Here is a 27,566-nt window from a genome sequence, read left to right on the forward strand (position 1 = left end):
CATTTTAACGTTCACCAGTTGCATTCTTTTCATTGGCCTGAACGCTCGTGACTTATTTTAGTACACTTTGGGATCATCCTCACGTTCCATCGCCTTGTAGCACCAATAGCGGAGAGCCCATATACGCGGCTGCAGGAGAGAGTAATATACCACGACGGAGATGGGAGCACACCGTAGCCTAACCCTAGCCCAGGCGTACCCGCAGCTTATCCCTCCGTCTGAACCGAACTAGCCGACCAGATCCTCCCACTTTAGCCCCGACACCTTTAAAAACCACGTCGCCAACACCACAAACCCACCAGCCCGACCCGGCCACGCTGGCGCCCTGCCCTCGTGACCCCCACCCTCGCCGTGAAGGGCGGCGGGTGCGACGCGCTCCCCCGAGCGTCACCTGGAAGTTGCTGGGGATGGCGGTGAGCACGAAGTTGATGGACGGCGACAGCATCATCGGGCTGGCGCAGGTGGCGTTGTTGACGACGCTGCAGGTGGCGCGCACGCTCACGTCGCCCGGCGGGGGCCGCCCCTTCGCCGCCAGCGAGGCCTCTGCGGTGCCGCCCGGGTGCCCGGCCGGCGCCGCCGCCGCCGCCGGCGCGGGCTGGGCCACCGCGGCGGTCACCTGCGGGGTCCTCGTCCTGGGCTGTGCCCCCACGCCGCCGCCACCACCACCACCGCCCACCTTCTGTCGACACGCAGTGGCAGTGCAGTGCTTAAGCTCCACGATGTTTATCACAGGAACTGGATAACGTGTCAATCTCCAGCGAGCTCCCCGAGATGTTCAAATCGCACATTCCTCTTAAGCTCTCCGAGGTCAAGGAACCATTTCCTGGGGTGATCGGCCTTTTTCCAGTGCGGCTTCCAGGCTTTGCAACGCTCTCTGCCTATTGCTAGTAAGACAATCAGAATCGGTAGATATGTCTAAGTCTGTCTTGAACATTCACCTCTTTAAACTGGCCTTCACCCCCTAGTTGTGGCCATTTACCCTGTGGGTTTCTGTTCATTTCCTGCTTAACATACACAGGGCGCATTGGGACCTAAGGATGAAATGCACCTTACAAATGCATATTTTGTATTTTTGTATTATGTATATCATTCAGCACTATGGTTGTTAATTTCAGTATTTGTTATCGTTATGCAAAAGAAAAAAAAGAGGTTAAGTCCAGCTTGTGTGTGTAGCGGTTAACTCGCTGCGCTATGAACCTTGGTTCCTGCTCACCGACGACTAAAATCTGAACCAGTCCTTGACTTCCCCTAGGTCGACTCAGCCTCAAATGAGTACCTTGTACCATGTGTAAAGATCGCCACTGGGGAGACAAAAGGCAGCCGAGCGAGGTGCTGGCCACCGCCCCCACGTGTGGTACAGTGTCGGCCATCATTAGGTGCTCGCTAAGAGCACTTGCCCCAACAGTCTGTTAAGGCTATACGGGGGACATTTGTCTTTGTTTATGCCTGCTGTTTGAACATATCACGCAGTGCCGCTGGTGACTTACGACTGCTGCCGATTGGCACGCGCGGGGACGTGCGGGTTGAACGCTCGCGTGTGCCAAAATCGGTTCAATCATTGCTGCAATTAAACCGAATCCAACCACCGATTCCATGACTTCTGTAATCAATAGATTCCGAAAACAATTACTGAACACACGACAATCGATGATCAACCCTACTCGGCACACAACCATTCAATTACGGTCCTGCCATAAATGTAGGGACAATGGACTACACTGTCGCATCCTCACAAGGGTACTGACACTTGACCAAGTCACGTGTGTACTGATGCAACTCCTTCTTTTGTTCCGTACGTAGCCAGCCGTGCTAATCGGAGGTGCGGGGTAAGCACCACAAGGCGACTTACCAGTGATACATTGGTCAGCTGCTGCTGCTTAGGCTCTTGCTGCCGCTTGAGAGAGTTCTGCTGAATCTTGCGCTGCAACTGCTGCTTGGCGTCGCTCCCGATGGCGGCGCTGCCGCCACCACCACCACCTCCTCCTGCCGCGACGGGCTGCCCAGCGCCGGGCACGGCGCCCAGCTGGATCGTGGAGCCATCGGACGGCTTGAAGAACGCCGACGGCTGGCACAGGGAGGAGTGCTTGAGGCCTGCTTGGCAGGGCCCACGGAAACATAAAATGCGGAGAAAGAAGAGAGAACTTATTCCAGCAACTGTTCAACTCAATCGGACGTGCGGGGAAGGACAACAAACAAGAGCTGCTTGTTGTGTCTAGTTTGCTGCCCAGCCCCCGCACCACCGATTAGCACGGTTGGCTACGTAAGGTGCGAAAGAAGTTCAACACACATACATACATACAATCAGTATATCACGAACGCGGAAGTGAATACAGGAAAACCTTGCTTACGTTCCTGGCAAATGGCGTGTTGTGCGAAAACCGCATTCGACAAGAAGTAGACTTTATGGGAGAAAAATTGGGTTGCAGTGCTGCGTCGTCACTCCCTCTTTGTTGAACTAATTGTACAAGATTTCCACCCTTGTTTTTGCAGCCAAGGATGCTGAATCGCTCTCTATTTCTCGAGCATGATGCACTCTTTCAAATTTCACCTCAGCACAACACACCCCCATCTCCATTACTCTCCCGGACCAGGGCACTCACGCCCGACGCTCGCCCCCGACACCGTCACTTGAACGTTAACGATTCGGTAACTCCGCGCGAAATTTCAAAACATTGTGATTGCAAGCACTCGCGTGTAAAGAGCGCGGAAGGCGGAGCGGAGAGAGAGGGAGGGCGGTGAAAGTCGCGTGGATAATTCTCACGCTCTCACGATCCACACGGCACTGCAATGAATGTGTCGCGAATACGCAAAAAAACGCGATGATAAAACCGGCGAATGTTAAGAGTTTGCTGTGCTCACCGAGCATGTGGGGAAGCTTTTGACCATCAATGTACGTGATAGCCACCAACTTGGAAACCCGAGCATGTAGCTGGTTTTTCTAGCAGCTCTAATGAACCATATACCATTTCATCCACTGTTACAATCTGCACAGTGGTTTTATTTGGATAGCAGCCTGACCTTTTTGAGATTATGGTTTTTACATTTTGTCTTGGCCCACACATGTCCGATCATTCTCCAGCTGATGGGGAGTTACCGTGGGCCCAAAAGGATGCGCGCTCGCTAATAAATCATTCACTGCTGCATTCATCGCAAGGGCGGACAGCCTAAGCAGCATCATCATGCCCGTCAACGGCAATTCAAATCCCATCATCACCCAGTAACGCTGCTCCATTTGCATGGATATGGACTCCAATTTATAGATCATTTTGTGCCGCACGAATGCGTTTCAAACACTTAGGGAGCTGGGCTGTCTTGGTGGCTCAGGAGGGGGTCCATATTGGCCTTGGCAATGCACACAGCCATGCGCCTGGGTTTAAACCCGGGCAGACGAAAGATTAAACAAGCTCGTTAGACGGAATGAGTCGATGGGCTCGGCCCTCTCGTCAATAACTACGCGACAAAAGCCACTGCGAGTATATAATCTGGGATTGTCACTTCATTAGTTCGAGCACAGCCGCGATGGTCAATATTGGATAATGAGCAAGTGGAAAAACCTTAGGAGGAGGAGGAGGAAGGGGGGAGGAGGATGATGAGGGAGGAGGAGGGAAGAGGGATGAGGAGGATGACTGAGAGCCGTCTCCCTGCTCGGCAAAAGATCCCCTGGGCAAGGGAACGGTGCTCACAGTCACGAGGTGGCACCCGGCACTTTCACCACGAGATGTTTGGTCAAAAAAAAATCAGAATTTGGTATCAAGTCGGGGAGATTTATTTTGATTTAAAAACCAAATATCACTGGAAACTGACATTCCACACGCATGTGAGGTTCAGCTCAAAAGGTTGTTCTGCGGAGAACAAACTTTGATAGACCCTTCGACACGACGATGATTGTACAACACAAAGCCATTGTGTTAAATTAGCTTTTTTTTTCTCTTTAGTTCTTTCACTTTTCACTTATCGTGGCGAACTACAGATTCGAAAATTAAGACACTAAATCACAAAGATCGTGCAGGAATATATGTCGTCGCAACGTGACAGGACCCAGGAGGTTGAAACCGCTGGAGAGTTTTCGTGCTTAAACATGCGCCACTGTACGTGATAATACTGTTCGCGGAAAGCCATGATCCGATTAACTGAATAATATTTGTATTAATAATATTTGGAGAAGCAGAACGGAGCTCTGCCTATATTTTACTTTTACCCACAATGCTCCACGGCAACCCTCGAGGATGAATCGGTGCGGTCAGTTGGATATGATTGGTTGCAACAACAACAACAAAAAATCGCTAATGCGCGATGAAGCGTGGACACAAAAATAAAACCCCATCTCAGCTTGTACCCACGTACTCAAGTACGCAAGTACTCAAGTATGCACGTACTCAAACTGGACTTATTTGACACCGTACGCAGCCAACTTTGCGAATCGGAGGTGCAGTGTTGAGTCTATGGGCAGTGTTGAGTCTATGGTGCAGTGTTGAGTCTATGGGCAGTGTTGAGTCTATGGTGCAGTGTTGAGTCTATGGGCAGTGTTGAGTCTATGGTGCAGTGTTGAGTCTATGGTGCAGTGTTGAGTCTATGGGCAGTGTTGAGTCTATGGGCAGTGTTGAGTCTATGGGCAGTGTTGAGTCTATGGGCAGTGTTGAGTCTATGGTGCAGTGTTGAGTCTATGGGCAATGTTGAGTCTATGGGCAGTGTTGAGTCTATGGGCAGTGTTGAGTTTATGGGCAGTGTTAACTCTATGGACAGTTTTGTACCAGTTTAAAAGGGTAAAAACCTACTACTTTATGGACAGTGTTTAATCTATGGGCAGTGTTGAGTCTATGGTGCAGTGTTAGTCTGTGGGCAGTATGTACGCCCGTTGAACTTCTTTCGCACCGTACGTAGCCATGTTAATCAGAGGTGCAGGAGAGCTTCATTGTTAAAACCGTCACCCCAATCACCGCTGAGCAGAGCGGGCGGGGACTTTGCAATCCGGTGAGCGAAATTGATTAAAGAGCCCTCCTCGTGTTGCTCGAGCCGTCAGAGCTGCCTTTCTTACGAGTTTAAAAGCAGCCAAGTTAGTAACGTGTTAAGTAAATCAACAAATGGCACACAAAGACAAAGATCCCCCGCGTAGCCTTCGCTGACTGTTGGGGCAAGTGCTTTTGGCGAACACATATGAAGGCCGGCACGGCACACGAGAGGGTGGGTGGTCAACACCATGCCCGGCCACCTTTGTCTCCCTGGCAGCGATGCTCACGCACTGCACCAGGTACTCATTTGAGGCCGAGTCGACCTAGGGGAGGCCCAAGACCGGTTCAGATAATAGTCGCTAGCGGTGACCGTGAGCGGGAGTCGAACTCACGTCACCGGGTTCGTAGCTCACCACCGCTCCCCCTCCCATGGCACTCACTCTGCGTGGTCACTCTAAAATCATTAGGAACACATGTAACCTTTAACCTTTGGCCTCAGTGGGCCGAGGGGTGGGGCAGGCCGGTAACTAACCCGAGGCGGTTGCTGTATTCGCTATTGTTAACGAGCAGCTGGCGTTCGTGCGGCTTGTGTAAAGTTTGTCTGGGACAGGCAAAACACAATCGAATTTCAAGTGTATGGTACACGCACACACGCGTTAGAACTGCAGACAACAATTATTTGCGTGATATCCACTAAGCCCCCCTCTTATCACTCAATGAGTACCACCGAAGTCAACAGTTGTCTGCAGAACTTACTTGCCCCTGCTTTAGAAATGTGGAATGTCCTTTATCCACCACTGGCTCTGGGCTAGAAACAGGAGATGGTAACTTACCCATGCTCAATTTGGTAGAAAAATCAATCATGGGTGTTCATATTGTAGGTTCCCTTTGAGTTGACGGTGAAATAGTTTGCCGTTGCGGCGTTGATAGGTATTGGATCATCGAACGTTCCTGTTTTAGGAATCTATTGCTAGCGGGGTAATTCAACGGGGATCGGCCAACACGGAGCCAAGAATAGCGCCCTAACAAGGTGACGGTGGCGGCACATCGGACGTCTTCATCGGAAAAAAAAAACATTTACAATTACAGGACGTTCAGTACACCATTTGAAAATTTTCTCTGACAGCTAATTTGAACAATGTCTGTTTTAATATTCTATTGTTCGAATGTATCACTGAATACTTAACAATACGATTGACTGAATTTGACATTCGCTGCCAGTTCAAAGGTCACCAAATATTTCCGCTGGTATAGAAACCACAGAGGAATTATTTATTTAGTTTTTGGCGGTCAGCAACGATCTTCTAAACTAGCTTCTTGGTATCAATGTCCACACTCCATGGGAGGCGGATTACTTTGTTCACAGCGACTTGGATCAAGAACACTTTTTATTTGTATGATAAGAAAAAAATTAACCAATATATCTTCTAGAATAAATATATTTAGAGCAAGGATAGGCGCAGTGTGTACACAAAGAGGCAGAGTCGTGTCAATCGTTTTTTTTCTCATAAGGCGAGAGAGAAAGTGACACCGGAGATGAACTTTTCGAGATTTTTGTTAAATTGCAAAATAAGCAAGAACCTCTTCAAATGGTGTTTTTCGCACAACCTCGTTCTCCACAGAGAGCAGTACAAGGGAAGAGAAGGCGGCATTGTGGTCCTGTGATTGATCGGAGACGGATTTTTAAAAAATCGGCTTTAGCGAGTGATAGCGGCGGCAGTAGTAACATAGGGCAGCAGTAACCATCTGTAGAAAGTTAGCACCGAAGGCCTACGAAACAGAAGTGCCCAGGGCCTACAAGAACCTTAATCCGGCCCTGGCCATCGCCATTAATGTAAACAACTCGGAGCGGGTTTCCTGCTCCAACGAGCATGGGGGAGTGGGTGCTCATTTCCTGTTTACAGCACCGAGTTTGCGATTGAAATTCCACATTCCTATGGTGAACGGGAGGCAACGGTCATCTGGAGAATTGCAGCCGATTGATCGTGAAAGCATTTTAGTCAAAGCGATGGCCTCCGATTAGCGCGGTTTGGCTACGTACGGTGCGAAAGAAGTTCAGCGTATGTACGTGCGTACGAACGAACTCGCCGATTAAAAACGATTCTTTTACGCTCGCGACACCTGGGTTGGATCGTGGGCGTAACAATCGATTGTCGAGACCACTTATTTAACTTTCATAATTTTGCACGCACATGACGTACCCTGCGCGTTGGCTTCCGGCAAACTCAACACACCAAGACGGAATGTACGGGCGAGACAATACCCGTGCGACAACAAAAAGATCAGAATCGATCATTGACTCGTGTCAAATCATCGAACGCTGGAAGGAAGGAGAGGGGGCGAGTCGTTGCATGCCTATTCGCGATACGAAGGTGCGGGCGGTGTTGCTCAGGTGTAAGTAAGGGGGGGCGGAGGTGGCGGTAGGGGGGGGGGGGGCTGGAGGTTGAAAGCGGAAGGGGGGGTGCCTGACCGGCTGCGGAGGGCGACATGACGACGAGGGCGTAGGACGTTTTGCGCGGCACGCAGCTGTTGTTGACGAGGTACTGCGCGAGGTCGAGCAGCGTGTCGAACTGGCGGCTCAGCACCTTCTGGGCCCACTCGCACACCAGGCTGCAGGCCGCCCCCACTATCTGCTGCTCCAGGCACTCGGCCTGCCCGCCGGCGCCGCCGGCGCCACCGTCGCCGCACTCGTTCTGATGGGCGAGGGGAGACGGGTGGGCGAAATCAGAGGACCCGGAGAACATTCCAGACGACCACCGCGGGGGAGAGAAAGAGAGAGAGAACATGCGAACTCCAAATATACTGTACAGACCTCGTCAGGGTCCGGGGTCGAACCCACATGCTCATGTGTACCTGGCGAGAGAGATCACATCTCCCTCTCCACCCACCGCCATAAGGCTGTGGAGCGGCACGCAAGGCCGTGGGGTGGCCAGCAACACGCCGACTGCCTGCGTCCCCTAATTGCCGATGTTGTCACAACCAACCCGGTACTCATTTGAGGCCGGTTTGACGTAATGGTATATACTGTACGCTGAACTTCTTTGGCACCGTACGTAGCCAACCGTGATAATCGCATAACGGGAACCAAGTACATGGCAGGCGGGGGGGGGGGGCACTCACCGGGTCTCCCTTCTTGCCAACCTCGAGGCTAGGCAAGGACGGCGTCTGCACGAGAGCCTTCTTCCTGAGCCCGCTGTAGCAGTACGTGGCTCGCGATTAAGGTCAACGCACGGCGAGAGGGGGTCCCCGCACACGGCCGCCTGCGACGTTGGGTCTGCGAGCGCTTCGTGCCGCCGAACGACGCTCACCACCGGGTCTCACAACATCCTCTTTGGCGACACATCACTTAAGTGCGCGATAGATGTATTTGCAGCTGTGGCGTTAAGCTCGATTCTCGTGAGATTTTACAAGGAGTGTATCGGAGTGAAAACAAGCAGGTGAGTGAGAGAGTGAATGAGCTAGGAAGCGAACGAGTGAGCCAGTGAGAATGAGCGAGCGAACCGGCGAACGAGTGAGCGAGTGAATGAGCCAGTGAATGAGTGAGCCAGTGAATGAGTGAGCGAGCGAACCGATGAGGGAATGAGTAAACCGGCGAAGGAGTGAGTGAGTGAGCGAGTGAGCGAGTAAATGAGCCAGTTAGCGAGTGAGCGAGCGAGCTAGTGAGCGGGCGAGCGAGTGAACCGGCGAGTGAGTGAGCCTGTGTTGGCAAGGATATTTGGAGTTGCCGCGTGTGCCGAGGCGGCGAGCCTTCATATTCGGGAAGACGTTCTTCATGAGCTTCCCAAAATCGGCCGCACTCAGGAACCGGTGGCCGAGGTTCTCGCAGTATCCCCTGTCAGGGAGAGAGCGGACGACGTGCATCAGCTATCAAATATCTCACGGTTAGTTTGAGATAGCGTCGTCGTTCGTGCAAATTGCGTCGCACAATTGGTGAGAAGCCACGGATGGGCTGGAAGGCCGCCAGCGCTGCCAACAATTGCCCTGCAGATCTCTACACAGAAAAGCAGTTTTCAGCCAATTAGTGTTCCCTATACACGTGGGAGGAAACTGGAGAAAACCCAGGAAAAAAACCACGCACGCGAGGGGGACAACGCCTTAGCCTGTACAGAAGTGACAGATGATATCGGTCTACACTTTGCCGTACGGCATTCTGCTGGCAAGCCAAGGGTATGACACCCACCTCGATGCCCACGGGAAGGGCGTTGGGGTATTGTGTGAGAAACACATGATCCAGCCACCAAGTACCGTGGTTAAAATGTGCGACTGATTTTTGTTGTTGTTATTTTCTTTGCTGTACTTCGTTTCATTCCTTTTTTTTTACCATTTTACAGGCACAGGTCAATCTGGCAAACTAAGACCATCCCGGTCTCTTTTTATGAGTTCTCACCTTGTTAAAATACAATAAATGAACGGGGAATATGCGAGTTGCAATTCCGTAGGTGGGCGAGTCTCTTGCTAACACGAGTGGCCGTTTGCAGGAGACGACAACAAAGTTGAGTTACGTAAAGTTGCTTGGCTGTCTGGAGGCTCTATGCGAGTAAAATATATTATTTATTTGTAATTGTTGCTAAAATTATCTGCAGCTCGCTATGAGATGCAGAGAAGACAGGGAGGGTTCAGGGGTAGTGGGTGGTGGGGGTGAAAAGTCACGTGGCAACACGTTCTGTGACCCCAACGGGAACTGATAATCTTTAAGGTTAAACTATAAACTAAACTACTTTTCATTATAAACCAGGTAAGGCCCACTGAGCTATGTAGCTCTTTTTCAGAAACGACCTGGCCACAAACGATAGTTCGACGAAGTGGCTTTCATCGTGTAAAAATTATTACTATAAACGCGTGAAGTTGATTCTTACGGTGGAGGGAAAAACCGGAGGACCCGGAGAAGAGGTCAGGATCGGGATCGAATCCACAAACTCCTGCATACGAGGCGAGGTAGTTAACATTTCGCTACCGTGGCACTTGGCAGTAAAATGAACACCGGTCGTTTTTACTGTGTTGTAGAGAAACTGGCCCCACCATGCAAATGTGGGATTTCACCAACTGGCTTGAGGGGTGAGCCGAGGGATCCAGTTGCATGCAACGGGATCGCTTACATGTGGATGTCTCTGCAACAGGTTGCGAGCAGGCGTGCAACCGGTTGCTTGCATTGGAGAGAGAGAGAGACTCGACCTTCAAGCATCGATCTGCTCAGCGCTTTGTTTCATCGCGTGCCGCACATTTGCCACACGGGATTGGTCGTTTTGCAATCCCCGAATGCGCCGAGCGACTTCCTCTCTGCGCAACTGCTGGCTCGGATGTTGGTGTTAAAGCGGCCGCAGGCGAAAATTAGCGATTCTTTCGAGAGCGGCTTGTTTTTTGTGCGACCGATCGCTTCCAAGGTGTGGGGGGGCCCGGGGCTTTAAGAACCATCGATCGGCTGCCCTGGGGCAGTGGATGTGGGGGGGGGTGGGGGGGGAGGCAGCAGCCTACTTGTACTCGTCGTAAACCTCCTGCTTGGGCAGGGACGTGTCGTTGTGCTCCTCCAGGTGCTGGCGAATCCATGAGAATGCCTGCATCTGGTCCGCGCGGCTGGCAGTCATCTTGCTGTGTTCGCTGCAACAAAGACAAAGGTCCCCCGTATAGCCTTCACAGTCTGTTGGGGCACAGTGCTGTTAGCGAGCATCTATGGAGGCCGGCACGACACACGACGGGGGGGTGGGGGTGGGTGACAAGCACCATACCCGGACGTCTTTGTCTCCCCAGTGGCGATGTTTACACACTGTACCAGGTACTCATTTGAGGCCGAGTCGACGTAGGGGAGGCCCAGGACCAGCTAAGATACTTGTCACTGGTGTTGGGCGTGAGCGGGAATCGGACTCGGCAGGAATCATTTTATTCATAATTATTTTGAGCAACTTGCTTACCATTTCTCTATTGTGCACTCACATCGTGTTTTTGTATCATTTGTTGTAACTTGCTAACCCACCCCTACTGTACAGCTTCGAATCTTATCAGATCCCTCCAGGATAAATAAAGATTCCGATCCTCAACTCGGGGTCGCCGAGTTAATTGCGCAGTGCGCCAACAACTACGCTACCAATCACCCCCCCCCCCCCCCCAAATACGAACAAGCGCGCGTGTAACCATCGCCGCCCGCAGAGACACGTGTTGAAACAACACCACGCGCAAGCACGCACGCACAGACATGCAGGGCCAGAGAGCGCGAGGTGGGTGACAAGCGGGCAAAGGGGGCAGAGACGAGGACTGGCGCGGTCCCACGCGGACGGTTGCGATCGGTCACGCGCAGACACACGGACAGAACCCGACAGGCGGAATTAGACACCACGGGCAGACAGCCGGGCAGATAGACACTCGGAGAGAGCAGCCCCGGGGGGTCACGCACATCTTGCTGCGCGCGGATTACCGCGTGCACGCACGTGCGCACTCGCTCACGACGTGTCCCGGCTGGCAGCTAACAACATCTCCACACAAACGCACACACGCACACACGCACACACGCACGCGCACACACGGCTGTTTACAGGGCTACTGGGGAGCGGTTCGTAGCGCGGCGCGATAACCGCTGCCGCATTACGAACCCGGTGACCCGAGTTCGATTTCCGCGGCAGCCAACACCAGTGACGATTATCTGAACAGGTCCTGGGCTTCCTCTAGGTCGACTCAGTCTCAAATGAATTACCTGGTGTGGTGTATGAACATCGCCACTCGTGTGCCGTGCCGGCCTTCCTTAGCTGCATACACCGCTACCCTATCATCTTCCCGCCGATGCTTTCCTACTCAGCGCGGCCACAAAGCGCACCGGCCCTTGAACAGGTGCACCCGTGAGGCCCACCACCAGTTTGTGGCGAATGTTGGCCGCCGTCACGTTTGACGTGGACTTAAGAGAGAACGGTGGCGCGGCGGTCGGCGCACTGTGCCGCAACAACCCGGCGACCCGGTGTTCGATCTCTGGCCACGGCACGTAGTATCCCCCCCCGAACCAGTCCCCCAGCCTCACGCCTCGGATGGCCAACATGGTTAGTCAGCCGGGTGCAGTAGTCACTGACACCGCCTCCGAGTAAACCTTCGCCGAACAGCAATTGCTCGTATGGTCCTACAAGGCTAAATGGGAACCCTTTGTCTTTTGTCTATGCACGTGTATGTATGCATGTACGTACGTTCGGTGTGTGCGTGCGTGCGTACGCGCGCGCATTTAACCCCAGCAGAAACTTTCGGCTGGCAAGGGTTACATTTGGCACAAAGACTTGGGTGTTAGTGGCGCTAAGGGCCAGCCGGCTGGGCACACGAGAGGCCTGGTGAGAGTTTTGTAAAAGGCAGAAAGAAAAAAAAGCCCCTACACACAACACAGCGCAGACACGGCGGTAGTTGTGGGAACGGCAATAGCAGAAGCAGCAACAAAGAACAGCGGCAGTATGAGCGCTACTCGCGGAGGTCGGAGCACCAATATCTGTTGGCAACGGCGCCGTGAACAACAGGCTTGCGCCCCACGGTAGCGGCAGCAGCATCAGCTGCAGCAGTGGGTCCATGTGGTCAACGTTGGCTTTGACAGTCTCGCGACTACAATTTGCGGTTATTTTTTGGCGTATTCTCAGGATTGGGAGGCCACTGGAGCTATGCACTTTTAAATCACCGACATTTAAAATTAATTTCTTTGGAACTGCGTTGTGTGTTTAGTTTGTTGTCCTTCCATCCCCCCCCCCAATTCTCCAATTAGCACGGTTGGCTACGTATGGTGCAAAAGAAGTGCAACATACAGAGATAAATACAGATTATAAGGCAAACATTTTTTCGGCATTTTAACGCGACAGTTGAGGGTGCACCTTACAATCTGGTAGGTGTGCGAGACCAGATTCGCATAACTTTATAGACTCAGGGCACAGCGTCAGTAAGGCATGAATTTTTGTTTCTGGATGGAATGTGCCTTTTAACTTTCTGGAGCATCTTATAATGTGGAGAACATGATAGCGGCACATGATGGTGGCAGCTGCGGCATGTGCGAGTGGTGGTGGTAGCGGTAAATGGCAATAACAGCACGTATCCGTGTACGTATGTTGAACTTCTTTCGCACCGTACGTAGCCAACTGTGCTAATCAGAGGTGCGGGGGGGAAGAACAATAAAAAAACACAAACAGCAGTTCTAAAGGAATGAGTTTGTCAAGCACGATGCTTTAAAAGTGCACAGCTGCAGTGGCTTCCTAACATCGGAAGGAAGAGCGCGTTCCAGACGCGGCACACCGCAACCTTGCGAGAACGCTCCTAGAAATTGTGCATTGCCGCGCATCTAACGCCCCCCGTTTTTAAAGCGCCGGCAAAGATATCCCCCCCATCGACACACCGCACGAAAAGTGTTCCCTGGATTAACGTTTCCCCACGTCTAACATTCCATTCGGCGGGTTTCCTGAAAAGCGTCACGCTGACGTTTCACCGTGGTCAACGTCAGTGTTGACGGACAGGAATAGATGCTCGGATTTGTGGTGGGGGGTTGCAGCGATCGTGATAATACCGCTCTCGGTGGAATGGGTCTTCTCTCGTGGTAGTGCTAGGGACAGTTGCTATTATACGAGCTTATCCAGGCCTGTTGTTGTTGTTGTTCTGGCACGTCAAAGGTGCGGTGACGTTTGGCTCTCGAATTCAGCATCGATTGTGAATGCCCGCGTTGTTCCAAGTCTGGGTAAGATTCTAGGACGGTGACGGCAACGGCAGCAGGTGGCAACAGGCGGCAACAGGAGGCAGCATGAGGAGGCAGTAGGAGGCAGCAGCAGGCAGCAGCAGGAGGCAGCAGCAGGCAGCAGCAGGAGGCAGCTGGAGGCAGCAGCAGCAGGAGGCAGCAGCAGGAGGCAGCAGCAGCAGGAGGCAGCTGCAGGAGGCAGCAGAAGGAGGCAGCAGCAGGCAGCAGCAGGAGGCAGCTGGAGGCAGCAGCAGCAGGAGGCAGCAGCAGGAGGCAGCAGCAGCAGGAGGCAGCTGCAGGAGGCAGCAGAAGGAGGCAGCAGCAGGAGGCAGCTGGAGGCAGCAGGAGGAGGCAGCAGCAGGAGGCAGCAGGAGGAGGCAGCAGCAGGAGGCAGCTGGAGGCAGCAGGAGGAGGCAGCAGCAGGAGGCAGCAGGAGGAGGCAGCAGCAGGAGGCGGCAGCAGGAGGCGGCAGCAGGAGGCGGCAGCAGGAGGCGGCAGCAGGAGGCGGCAGCAGCAGTGGCAGCAGGCTGGAGCAGGCAGCAGGAGGCAGCAGCAGCAGTGGCTGCAGCAGGAGGCAGCAGCAGCAGGAGGCGGCAGCAGGAGGCAGCAGCAGGAGGCAGCAGCAGGAGGCAGCAGCAGGAGGCAGCAGCAGGAGGCAGCAGGAGGCAGCAGCAGGAGGCAGCAGCAGGAGGCAGCAGCAGGCGGCAGGAGGCAGCAGCAGGCGGCAGCAGGAGGCAGCAGCGAGATACATCGCTGAGGTCTGGGTTGTTGTCATTGGCCAGATCATCTGAAAACTCCCTTTGGAGTTTGGAAGGATTATTCGTACGGATTGTGTAGATCGATTCAGGGGTACATATACCAGGAAAAGCGGATATTAGGGTCATTGAAAGGACTTTTACTGTATTGTCAGTCACAGGAGTGTTGCTATTCGTAGTAATAGTACCACACTGGTGATAATATTTTTGACGGTAGTGCTAACCATTGTCGTAGTATCAGTGGAAGTCGTGGTGGTAGTTGTAACTACCGTGTTGCATATAGTTAACACTAACTTTGCGAGAAGTTGTAATTGTAGCAGCAGTAGTATTGGTGGCATTGACCTGTGTAATATTAATAGTTCTGTAGTGGTGCTGGCACTAGCAGCAGCAGCAGCACCGACAATTCAAGTCCACGTTGGTTGCCGCAAAGCCTTTGCCGTCGCTGCAAAGCGAAGGAAAAAACGACCCACCAAATCCACATTCTATTTATGGGAGGCAGCGTTTGGCAACGACGATTGTGGACAATCGCAGATTGTGCTGCAGCTCCACAAGGGGGACTCGGCTCGGCCGGTGGGAAGAGGGTGGGGGGGGCTCGGGGGGGGGGGATTGAGGGGGCGGTGATGGTGGGGGTGCGACGGGCAGGTCTTTGAGACAGGATGTGTTGTGACTTGTCTGGGCGAAGTCAGACACACGCCCAGGCAAGCGCGTGCTCGAGCACATCCCCGACTTGCCCAGCGCGCCCTGCGAGCCGGAGGGCCGTGGGTTTTAAACGGGGTGGGGGCACTGGCGTAAAAGGTGCACTTGGCCTAAAGCTAAAGATAGAAACAACACGGTCGCAGATACGAACGCAGGCCACCCCACATGCGTCCGACGTCGTTCCCCGTCCCGTGCGCACCTCAAAATTAAGCCGTCAATCTCGCACCGGCCGCACCCTAGCTGGCGTGGCGGTGGTAGCGGCGGTGCTCCGTGCCTGTAAACCCGGGTTGGTCGTCGAAGCGGCACTGAGTGGGGGACTTGCGCCAAGTGTGCGCCGGGCACCCGTTAGTACGGCAACGGGGTGCCTCTTAACAGGTGGCGCAACAAGTATGTTAGACAATTATACTAACTCTCCCTTCCAAACTAAAGCAATTTTTATTTTACCAGGTAAGGCCCACTGGAGCTCTATAACTCTTTGTCAGAAGCAACCTGGCCACAAATGGTAGATCAACAAAGTGGCTTATCACGTGGAAATTTATAGCAACCAAATACTCCACAAACGCGTGTCTATTCTAAATGCGGGAATAAAAAATGGGTAGGGCCCGGAGAAAATGTACGCGACCACGGCGAGAGAGAACGCGCAAACTCCAAATATAAAGGAGTCGGGGTCAAACCAACAAACCAATGTATACCAGGCGAGGTAGTTAACATCTCACCACCACGGCGCCCCCTTCATAGTATCGAAGGGTTTTAACATCGTAGTCGTAGAAGTATCCTTAAATTTAACCAAGAGATGGAAAACACGCCCCGTAGCGACACGCGATGGGACATTTGATCCTTTTTCAGAGGTGACCTGGGTGACATCAACGTGTTGACAGTCGCTACAATGACCGGTGAAGCAAGCTGCCAAGCCAGTCCACGCAGTGAGCATCATCACCTTTGCAAGTAAATTGTACCGCCTTCATGGAAGTGGCGTTTTACTCCTAGCTGCTCTGCATTCTCTTCCTGACAGCCATGCTCAAGCCAGTATGGATTTTCTATTATGGACAAGCGGCAATTACATCCGAGCACAAATCGGATGCACTTAATCGTAAGCAATTTCGCACGGCAAGCTTTTCATCTAAAACTGAACTTATGCGTTTCATTGCAACCGTTTTAACATTGTCTTTTTTATTTTATTAAAGGAGATTAAAGTCTTGCACAAAACATAATCCGTCGCGAGCACTTGTTAGTAGTGCTAAAAGAGTGGAGCAAAGCAGACGTCCAGAATAAACGGCTCAGTCGAGACCTAAACATCGTCGAATCTCCTGCCTTTCACATTCCTCCTCCACCGGTGGAACCATCACCCACATAAGAACGCCAACAGGCCGCTGTGCCCATCCGAGATTAGAAGTTTTCGTGATTGCAAGGATTCATACTCTATGGTTTTTTCAGTTTACAGCAAACTGTATCAAGTGACGGTTCCACCTGAAGACAGAAGCTTGTGTTGCCTCCGAAACGTCGTGATTTAAGTCAGTTGTTTTTTCATTTATTTTTATTTTTAACTACGTGACTTTACCGAAAAAAACAAAGAGTATGTGCCCATCCTCTTCACGAGTGGTAAATTAGTGAGCGGAGACCCAAGACACAGGAGTGTGATTGTGGGCATGCAACCCAAACCCTATGGACCACACAGTAAACTCAGAGACAGACAGACACAGGAGACGCAGAAACCCTGAGGACACATTAAAGACACGTGGCCCCAGTGTGACTATGAAACTGTGGCCATGTAACCCAAACTGTAGGCCATATCTATTAAACTGATGTGGTCTGCGCAGCTGCAAAGGCGGGATAACAAAACTCCGCCAACTTTCTTCCTGAAGTGCTCTCATCATGGCTTAGCAGACATTGACATCGGCATTTAGTCACTGGAAACATTTCCATCACAGGCAGGGAATAGAATCGTGGTAATGAACAAAGGGATTTTTTAGTTTTTTCCCTCCGTGGAACTTGTCAAAGGGTCCAACACAGACAGACACGCACAGGCACACGCACGCACGCCAAGTCCAATAACGAATTTTCTTCTTCGTTCCCAAAAAGAGATGACCTCACATTTAGAGACACACTAAAAAAAAGCGAGACAATTTTTTGATCCGCTGCCATCGATTTTTTGTTGTTGCTGCGGGAGTCATGAAAGTGATCTGGGAGAAATGCGGAGCAGAGGGCTTCATTAGAGGTTCAATGAGTTTGTCACTCGACAGCGCAAAGTGACAGGGGGCAATTGCAACAGCGGGAACAGAAGTAGACTGGAAGATCACATTCACCGTTCGGCTTTATCACATTGAACGGTACGCGAATGATAATTGTGCTCGCGTATTTTACACCTGTTTCTGACATTCACTTTTGTACCCTGTGAATTTCCCCTCTGTACTTTGTACCCAGGCAGGCTTTGACCAAGCCCACAGAGCAACCAAGCATTTCTCTAGAAGCAGCGAGTCCAGAAACTTGTCCTGATGCACACTCAGGGGCCAAATTTAGTGGATTCTTCGACTGAATGAAGTTGAGATTTGAGTCGGGGGGACTGTGCGACAGCCCAACTTACCACGTGGTAGACTTAAGTGCCCCTTAAGTCTACCCTGCCTCCCAGGTCTCCCTTGCAAAACAGCCTCGCGTTTGAATGGACCCCCACTTTGGTTGCGAAGTTGAACAGTCGATTTGATTGCTAATAAAATAAGGACATGAAGGCCCCAACACCGTTGAATACAAAACACTTGTGGGCAGTATGATCGGGGGGGGGGGGGTGGGAGCGCATCTCCGATTAGCACAGTTGGCTACGTATGGTGCGAAAGAAGTTCAACATACATGTATACGTGTGCGTGAGTGGTCAGCGCAAGTGCCGGCTTACTGCTTAATCCCATTGCTGGGACCCGAAGGTAGTTGAAGATAGAGGTAGAGCTTCTCATTGTCCGTGAACTTATGGACTTCTTGCTGGAAGGGTGGAGACATTGGACAATGCGACGAGCTGATAAGAGAAACCATTCTTTGGGAGCAACAGATTGGCGAAGGCGTTCGGATAAGACGAATAAGCATGCAACAAACAGCATCAACGGGCGCCAAAGTGTGCCGACTATTACCAGAGAGAGATTTATCAATGCCGTTGCGATGGTCATTAGGCATTGTGATAATACAGCAGCAGCACATTTGCAATGGAGGCGCCTCTGTGGTGCTTCACAATTAGGTGGCAAATCATCTGTTCAAAGCTCCCTCGATGAAGCTCCACTGCACCGGCTCTAGTTGACCCAGGGCCCACATGAAGCCGCTCAATGCGGCTCCCTTCTTCAAGAGATTCATCTTCACGGCTTCTCAATATAACCCATCGATAAGGCTCTCTCCTGGGACGAGTCTACGAAGCTCCTTATGACACTGCAATATGATGCTTCTCTACAGGAGTCCTGATGAAGCTCTTCCTTAAGGCTCCTCTCTAAGACTTTTCAATGAGGGGCCTTTAAAGCGGATCCCAACGAAGCTGCACTCAGCCTATCAAAACCAAGGCCCTCTATGAAGCAACGTGATGGACAACAATTGGAATTCTAAAATACAAAACAGCAAATGAAATCATCAATGTAAATGGGAGGCACTTACCAGAATAGATTCAATTTTTGATCTTGCGGTTTGGCTGCAAGAAAAAGAAAACATGAAAACGTTAAAAATGTTCAAAACACACGACCCTCTTTAAACAAAAAAAAAAACGAAACATCTCGCAATCGTCCTAAGCAGCGAAAGTAAGACATTGACGCTCCACGGTCGCTCGTGCGCCATCACACCCCAAGAACGGTGGCGCCTCTCACAAAGCCACCCGCCTCAAGATTTTAGCCGCGGAGCCACCAACTAGGATCGGAGATGCACGACGTTGTGAACAACAACAACAACAACACAGCAACAACAAGTGTAGCCAAGATTGGTGTCGAGTGCTGTGCGTGCTTCATCGATGGTCAGATAACATCTGAGGATGCCCTCCCGTGTCCGGACCTTCACAACAATAATCTCAAAACACTTTAGAATTAAAATCTGAATATTTATTTGTTTCCGGAGGGCTCTGGATGTGCTGCAAAGCTCGTTTTCGCAGGGGCACGGGCTGAGAACGTCAAAACGACAGACAATTTCATCGCACGACGAGAGTGCAGAGCATAGGAAAGGTAAACAAATCACACAGAAACACAACCGTGGAACTGGTGTGTTAGAACAAGGCTGAGAGCACCCCCAAAACAATGATGCAAAGGGCCACGTGGGACATTGCAATAGCAACGTCGCCCAGTGGATGGCAGCACTGGCGGTCAACAACAAAAACGCTCCCACCGGACCCGCTCCCACCGGACCCGCTCCCACCGGACCCGCTCCCACCGGACCCGACCCGCGTGATTTGTTTCACGACCAAACGGTCGGCCGGCTTCATTACATAATGTGAGATTGCATAATCTGAAATGGGACATTTTTTGGAACGCACGAAACAGACAACAACAAAAAATACACGAGAACACATCCCCGTGACCTGTTTCCCTGATGGCCAGACTTTGCTTGCACGCCACTACACCGGGCTTTGAGAGAATAACAAATAAACACACTGCACAGTCTCTCCACAACAAACAACTAGGCAATTTCTCAGCAACTGCTGCAAACAAACAACAACAACAACAGCAACTCCTGGTGCTGAGCAAAGCCGCTGACTGTGCTCTTTTAAGAACGAGAGCGTGACACGAGAGAGAATGCGCTGGCTACGTTATAGCCTGCATCGCATTGAGCGGCAGCAGCAGCAGCAAGCAGCGATGACATCACCAACGCTGGACCCGATAAATACGAGGACAACAAACCGTGCACAGTCCACTCATAACAATGACCTCAGCCCCCAGTGGGACAAAGCCTTCCGTTTTCCCCACAAGGCGGCGGTAACTGCGGTTGGGCACATTCATCTGAATCTCACCGCACGGCCCGGTCGATAAAGATTGCAGCAACGGCAGCGATTGAGCGCAACGGATCGTACTCCGCCGGCAAAATAAAAACACGTGGTACAAATAAGCTCCGAAGAGCGGCTTTCAATTAAAAGTGTTGAAGGGCGTTCTTAAAAAGGAGGAAACAAGCTGGGTGTTCACAATACATGTCCGTCAGCTCGATATGCCTCTCTCCTTCCTACGCGGCTCGACCACGAGGCGTTATTAGCGTTACAAAGCCACGCTGTGGGTGGGAATTCATCTCATTGCCCCAGGGGCACAGACACTGGGGACAAACAGACGCGCATGCACACAAGCGAGCATTGCTGGGAACAACTCGCAACACGTGCACAGCCGCACACACACACAAAGACAAAGATCCCCCGCATAGCGTTAACAGACTGTTGGGGCAAGTGCTGTTAAGAGAGCACCTATGAAGGCTGGCACGGCACACGAGGGGGTGGGTGGGCGAGCACCACGCCCGGTAGACTTCATCTCCCCAGTGGCGATGTTTACACACCGCACCAGGTACTCATTTGAGGCTGAGTCTATGTAGGGGAGGGCCAGGACTTGTTCAAATTATCGTCACTGGTGTTGGCCGTGAGCTGGAATTGAACTCGTGTCGCCGGGTTTTTTGCGCAATGCGCTAACCACTGCGCCACCGCTATGCACACACACACACACGACATACACGTGCCAACAAACACACACGTGCGTATGCATACCCAGACAACATTATCATCGTTATTAATAGAGTACCTTTCACAACCTGGTCTGAGTGCCTTAGCAAAACACACACACAGCTACAAACAACGTACAGGGTTTACACCCGCGCGTGCACACTCGCACACAACGCACGCACGCGCTTACGAGGAATGCGTGACCACACCCACGCGCACCTCGTGTGTATCCAGGAATCGCACCTGTAACCTCGCCAATAGCAAGAACGCCTTCTCTCTCCATCTCGACACAAACAAATGCACGCACACACACACACACGTGACCCATGCACCTTTGTCCAAAAGCTTCCCCGTCTCTTGGCTTGGTGGCTAAAGCACATCGCTTGCAACCCAGAGGTGCAGGGGTTGTTCGTCAAGGGCGTTCGTTCGCGAGGGCCCACACTTTGTTGACTTACATCTATCACGCCTCGAGGGTTTTTTTTCCTGGCGGCGAAGGGAGGGCAATAACCGAATGGGTGGTGGTGGTGGTGGTGGCGGTGGGGGGGCACACACCGACTCCTCCACACACCTGTGCAACATAAACGAGGTCCCGCAGCCGCTGCTGGATATAACTGCGGGGCAAACTGCTTTGCTGGGGAAGTCTTTGTCTATTGGCGGGGGCGATTCTCACGCTAAACCACCAACGCCGCTGGTGAACGTACTAATCGTCGTTATGAATGTTGAAATTGGTCAGGAAAAATAAAAGCAAAAACCCACGGAGAGACATTCATTATACTATCATTCATCTTTTGCTGATATTAATGCCCGAGCATGCTTGTTCTCAAACAGAGTTTGCATGCAGTTGGCAGTGTGACTGCTGCTGCTGCTGCTGCCAGCACGTAGTGAACACAGCAGGGGAATTATGACCAAAGCAAGGAACACCACGGACTCGTCTCTAAAGTTTATGTCAAGAGTTTCAATGTCACCTTCTCGAGTGGGCTACGGGAAGATATTGGCTCCGAATGTGGGCACTTTTCATCGTCAGCCGTCTCCCAAGTCATCATCAGCCGCCATGGTGTATTGACGCAGCAACGCAATTGAGCTCCTGCACCACGAGCTCATGTTATTTCATCGCTCCGTCTCCACGGAGGCGGTCATCCTCTCGGGTGTGTTCCCTCCTTGGGCTGCGACTCCCGTCACGACCATTGGGCCCCCCTTTCCCACGCTCAAGATTGATAACGCCACTTGAACACAGCAGTTGGCAGAGATCGTCACCGCCACTCCGCAAACGTTGTACTTTTTTCTTGATTATTGCTCACAACAAATGCTTTCATCCAACCACCCTCGCACAAAAAGATGCTTGAAAAATATTTTTGGGGAAATTGTTGATAGAGAGCACACCCCCCCCCCACTCAAATATACATTTTTGTCATCCTGTGGAATATTTTACGTTTTTGGGACCCTGAAAAAGTACAGTGTGAAGGAAACCTACGCCTAGATGCGTACATAAACTTTACAGACAAACAAAGAAACGAACATCTGAGCAGAGTTCCCCCCGAGTGCCGGGCACTGGCGTGGCGTCCTGTGCACATTCGGAGCATGTCGGTGACTGCTGTACGAATAAACCACAGCGTCGAGAAAACGCTGCGGTCAAGAGGTCAAGAGGTCAACACCGGGAATTCCCAACTCTGTAGGGTTATAGGTCATGGGGTTGTTTGGTGGGTCAACCGCATCGGAGAAACCCGGCGCACGAACAATCTCCCAAACAAAAACATCAACCAAGATAGAGATCTGGGTTGAAAATGTGTTCGGTAACCTACACGGTTGACTGCAGGACCGTAACACGCATGGGTGGGCCGGTAACACCTACGCACGAAGAATAAACATTTAACAGGAAAACTAACAACGAAAGACACTTCCGAAGCGGCGGTAGGAAAAATATCAAGGAACCTACGCATTTCGATTTGTGCACTTTGTACCTCATGGATACGAGGCATCGCTCCAGCCACCAGACGCGCCGGCCCATTCTACACGGCGTGAAAACAACACTCGAGTCTTCAAATGGAACTGTGGCCCCAAAACTACAGAACGATTCATCCCAAAGGCCACGGTGGGTGAATCTATCGGCCCCTAATACACAGCACGTGTTTACAATGCATAGGAGCCGATCCTGGCGGGAGGAATTAATTCTGGTGGGAGGGCCCCGTGGTGGTGAGACGTTAGCTACCTCGCCTGGTGTGCAGCAGGTCGCCGGTTCCATCCCGACCATGACGCCTGCTGTCTATTTGAACTTTGCGTGTTCTCCCCGTGGTCGTGTGAATTTTTCTCAGGGTCCTCCCGTTTTTTCCTCCACATTTAGAATCAACATGCATTTAATGTATTTGGCTGCTATATTCGATGGGGCTATTATTCGTGACAGCCAGGTCGCTTCTCAAAAAGAGCTATGGAGCTCAAGCGGGCCCACCCTGTACCTCAGACGTGCAGTGGACTCTTACGCGCAAAAACAGAAAACGGCTGCCAGAAGCCCTCGGGAAAGTATAACCGGCGGTGTTCCATCAACCGCGTGCGTAAACGCAGGCGATGATTATTTGATTAGTTTCGTAAAAAAAAACACACGCACATCGGGCGCGTTTAAAGTCTGACGAGGCGTATTTGGCACCGGGCCGCTTGGTCTCCACCGTTCTCAATCTGCAACAACAACGAGCAAATCAATTTGCCCTCTGGAAATGCAAGCCGTCGTGTAAAGTTTACGTGGCCCAGGGCAAGGCGGTCTCTCTCTCTCAACTTAAAACGTCGCGACGCGTTTGTCTCCAGAAGGCGACGCAGAAATCCGCGAGCGGACGCCACGATCGGTTGCGGTCATCTCGTGCGTTCGATTTGTCGATGCCCCATCATCATTGGCAGCGCTTGGTCTATCCACTGCTGGGTTAAGAACCTTCCCATGCCACGATTTGTTTGAGAAATGTTTGCTTGACCATTCTTCGTTACACCGGTCAGTGTGTGTAGGTGAACGTGGGGGGGGGGGGGGGGGAAACCGGTTATAGTAATTGTTCGCCAAAGCTGGGGGATGGTCTCATCCCGGTCACCAATGACCGCGCAAAAAACATACAAATCGCAAAAAATTTGGTTCCGGCGTTAAATTGGCTGAATTGCAGCTCTTGAGAATTGACCGCCGTGCGGCGAACCTAAAGCTCACACGTGCAAGGGGTGAGTTGTAAGTTCCGAACTCTACTGCCCTGTCAAAAGATCCAAAAAGGAGACGTGGGTCCTGGTGACATGATACACAGACGGCTCAACAGGGATAACAAAAAAAATGGGGAAAAGTTTTTCAATAGGAAGCACGGGTCAGCACTCACTTCCTGTTTACAGCCGAGCTACAATCTCTACACGGGGGTGGGGGCTTGTCTATCAACAGGACAACCGCTATTTACCTACCCACAACGTAGTACTCATTTTACCTACCCCGCAGGAGTTAAGAGGGTTGTTGAATTGATCCCAGACTGGGAGTTGAACTCTGCAAGTGAGGAACAAGAGAGACATGCTCTACCCAACTGCTTCACACGCAAACACACGCACTACATTTATGTGATTATAATAGCAGAGGTCAAGGCACATAGATGTTTGCTTTTAACAGAGGAGTGGGAGACACCACCACAAGCCATCTTGAGCGGCCAATTTCATATTTCAATTCAAAAGGCGGAAAGAAACTGCCAAGGAACCGGTTGAGGTTTTGTTGCGAGTCAGCTGCCAGTTTATAAGACATCTTCACCGCAAAACCTGAAAGACTTTGCCGGGTGCAGGGGAAACTATTCCAAGTGGGTCCGCGGTGTTGTTATGCAGAAAGCAGCCTCCACAAAACACAATGCGTGCCTCGGGGTACATCCCGTGGCAAGGTCGCTGGAAATGTCAAACTGCGCTGGTGACGGCTTTGGCAAAATCTCCACGCGAGGTGCACGGACGGGCACGACCGCCCGTCGCCAGGGACGGCGCTGTCCGATGGGTTAAAGGGGCACGCTGCACGGGGTGGCGGCCTGCACCATTCTAACGGCCCCCAATTGGACAGCTGTAAAAAAAAAGCTTTGTAGCTCATCAGATTCCTCCCTCTTATTCTGAAAAAATTTATTCTGAAAGTTCCAGACAAGATGATGCAGAAGCTCCGTGTAGCCTTAACAGACCGTTTGGGCAAGTTCTGTTAGCGAGTAGCGCCTATGAAGGCTGGCACGGCACAGGATAAGGTGGGGGGGCTATGTGACCAGCACCACACCCGGCCGCCTTTGTCTCCCTAGTGGCGATGTTTACACACCGCACCAGGTACTCGTTTAAGGCTGAGTCGACCTAGGGGAGGCCCAGCACCGGTTCAGATAATAGTCACCGGCGTTGGCCGTAAGCAGGAATGGAACTCGGGTCGGTCAGAGGCACGGCACGCTAACCGCTACGCCACCGCTCCCCGCTGCAACTGCCAAGCACAGCAAGACAAAGCGCAATATCTTCCCCCAACAGACTGCCATGGCCACAGCAGTCGCAGCTTCTGCGCAAACAACATTTATTACATCGAGGCCGCGAAAATAAATTGAATGAGAATTCCCTTTAAAAAAATTATAATAAGGGGAGCGTGCACTCCAGAAGCGCGCGCACGTGGGCTTTTATGCAGAGGTGCCCCGGGTTGGCGTGTGCGGCAGAATCAGAATCAACACGCGCTTAAGAGTATTTGGCGGCTATCAATTCCCACGTGATAATGATCAGCCACTTGTCGTTGCCAGGTCTCTTCTGGTAACAAGAGCTATGCAGCTCAGTGGGCCTTGCCTGGTATACTCTAAATTACTAAAATATATTAATTGTAGGGTGAAGGGGAATGCCGGGCACCACGTGAATTGGGATGCCCGGAGCACACGCGTGTGAACATGCTTACAAGGATGTGCACTGTATTCTATTAAGCAATGCGCGCGAGCCATGTGGCAACCTTTCGTGGGGGGAGAGGAGTGGGGTGGGGGGGAAGATGCCTGTGGAAATGTGTATATATATGTATAAAAACTTCTCGATTCGAGAAAGGTGCACGGGGCTTGTTACATCACGTGCGTGCGCCGTACTTAGTGCCAATGGACGTACGAATCCCGCCAATCTCGTACATCCGACAGCCCGTATTTTGGGGCGGGCTATGAAATGCAATATGGGATGTCGGACGGGCAATGTGCAATGCGTAGCGATCGTGACTCAACGTATTTATACTGCTGGAGGAATCCGATGAGCTATAAAGTTATTTTCTTTTACAGATGTCCAGTTGGGGCACGGGGTAAGAACGTTACAACAACAAACAGCACACAAACACGGTACAAGAAAGGTCAACAAATCACCCAAATACATACAAATAAACCATCTTCATCCTAACAGACAAAGCCCAACGAGGTGTTCACTTATTTTTCCAAAGCGACCTGACCACAAATGACAACTCGGCAAAGTGGCCTTATCACTTGGACATTTATAGCAGCAAAATTATCTCAAGAGTCTAAACGCGCAAGTTTCATATACGGATGCTTACGGCAGGCGTCTGTATGTGGGATAGGCCCAGAGCAGAAAGCCAAAAGAAACGTGCAGTCGGCTGGAAAAGACATTTATATAGAGAGGTGCCCGTCCACGTCACACACGTTGCTTGATTCGTTAAGCAATGGAAGCAATTAGGCTGCCTCTGCCAATTGTTACTGCAGACGCGAGTAATTCAGTCGAGCAGAGCAGTAATTGCATTAATTTGCAAGCTGTTTAATCAAACGCCGCCGCTTAAAGCCGTCGGAGGACGAGGAGTCGCTGTACTTTGCCATCAATGCGGCGCAAAATAAATTAAAGTGTCCCCTTGAGTGACTGGGCCCCAAATGCTGCTGCTGCTGCGTAATCGAGGAGGAAGATGTTCGCGCGATGGCAGCAAAACAATGACGCCTCCTGCACAGGCGACACGATCCTCTCTGCTCATCCACCTCAGCGTTACGCACGTACGTACGCGTGTAAACACGTACACACGCGTGTACGTTGAACTTCTTTGGCACCGTACGTAGCCGACCGTGCTAATTGGAGGTGCGGGAAAGTACTCGAAGGTTTCATTACAACGCACGGAACGCCGAGCCGGTGGTGGGGGGCTGCGAGGGAGCCGCTGGCCCTCGCCGCTTTGGGCCTCATCGTCCAGCGAGCACTTTTCGTTTTCTCGGGGCGCTCCGGGTTGTTGCCCACGTGCAAATGTCTTAAAAAATATTTTAATTACCTAAACCATCCCGTAGCAGGCTCGCTTTGGTGTCACATTCCATAAATGTGACACGGAATAATAAAAGCATGGTCCTTGTTATACACACACACACGGAGAAATGACATCAGGGAGCGCTCCAATAGAGAAACTCAACAGAAAACGCCACTGGTGCTGCCCAATACGGTGCAACACGAACTCCCGATACACGACAACAATTCCAGGTGTGTATTTAGTTTCACTTGGCATCAATACAATGCCTGGGCCACACTTAATAGCTAGGTTTACGTAATACATTATCTAACTCGCAAGGAGACGTATATTACGTTTCAGGTGGAGTGGCTGCCGAGATGGAAGATGATGTTCGTCTCTGCAGTCAAGCCCTCCCAGTCAAACCCCGTGGAGGTGAGCGACTGCCCTCTGCAACTGTAAGAGTACATGTGGCCCTACAGGCAATGTCGCTCCCTCTGATGGGAGGGATTTAAAACCATTCACTTCTCCTTCCACATACAGGTGGAAGAGTCCACACTATTTACCGCTAAGTTAAAACATGTATTTGGAAAACACCCAATGTTTTACGATCCTCAGATGGGAATCGAACCGTCTTGTGGACTCGGGTGTTAAAAATACACACACACACTCTCTC

At 51.5% G+C, this 27,566-nt stretch overlaps 1 protein-coding gene across 1 annotated transcript in view; it reads right to left on the bottom strand.

Moving 5' to 3' along the window:
• The window catches only part of LOC144949273 (DNA-binding protein RFX7-like), a 107,255-nt gene that overhangs the window by 9,377 nt on the left and 70,312 nt on the right, over positions 1-27,566 (bottom strand). Inside the window, 8 exon segments of the mRNA XM_078879193.1 lie at positions 392-679; positions 1,850-2,091; positions 7,420-7,642; positions 8,070-8,154; positions 8,665-8,781; positions 10,422-10,544; positions 17,956-18,038; positions 18,693-18,726. Coding sequence (XP_078735319.1) covers positions 392-679; positions 1,850-2,091; positions 7,420-7,642; positions 8,070-8,154; positions 8,665-8,781; positions 10,422-10,544; positions 17,956-18,038; positions 18,693-18,726 — 1,195 coding nt within the window.

Source organism: Lampetra fluviatilis, chromosome 53, assembly GCF_964198595.1.
Source record: "Lampetra fluviatilis chromosome 53, kcLamFluv1.1, whole genome shotgun sequence".
Taxonomy (NCBI): Eukaryota; Metazoa; Chordata; class Hyperoartia; order Petromyzontiformes; family Petromyzontidae; genus Lampetra; species Lampetra fluviatilis.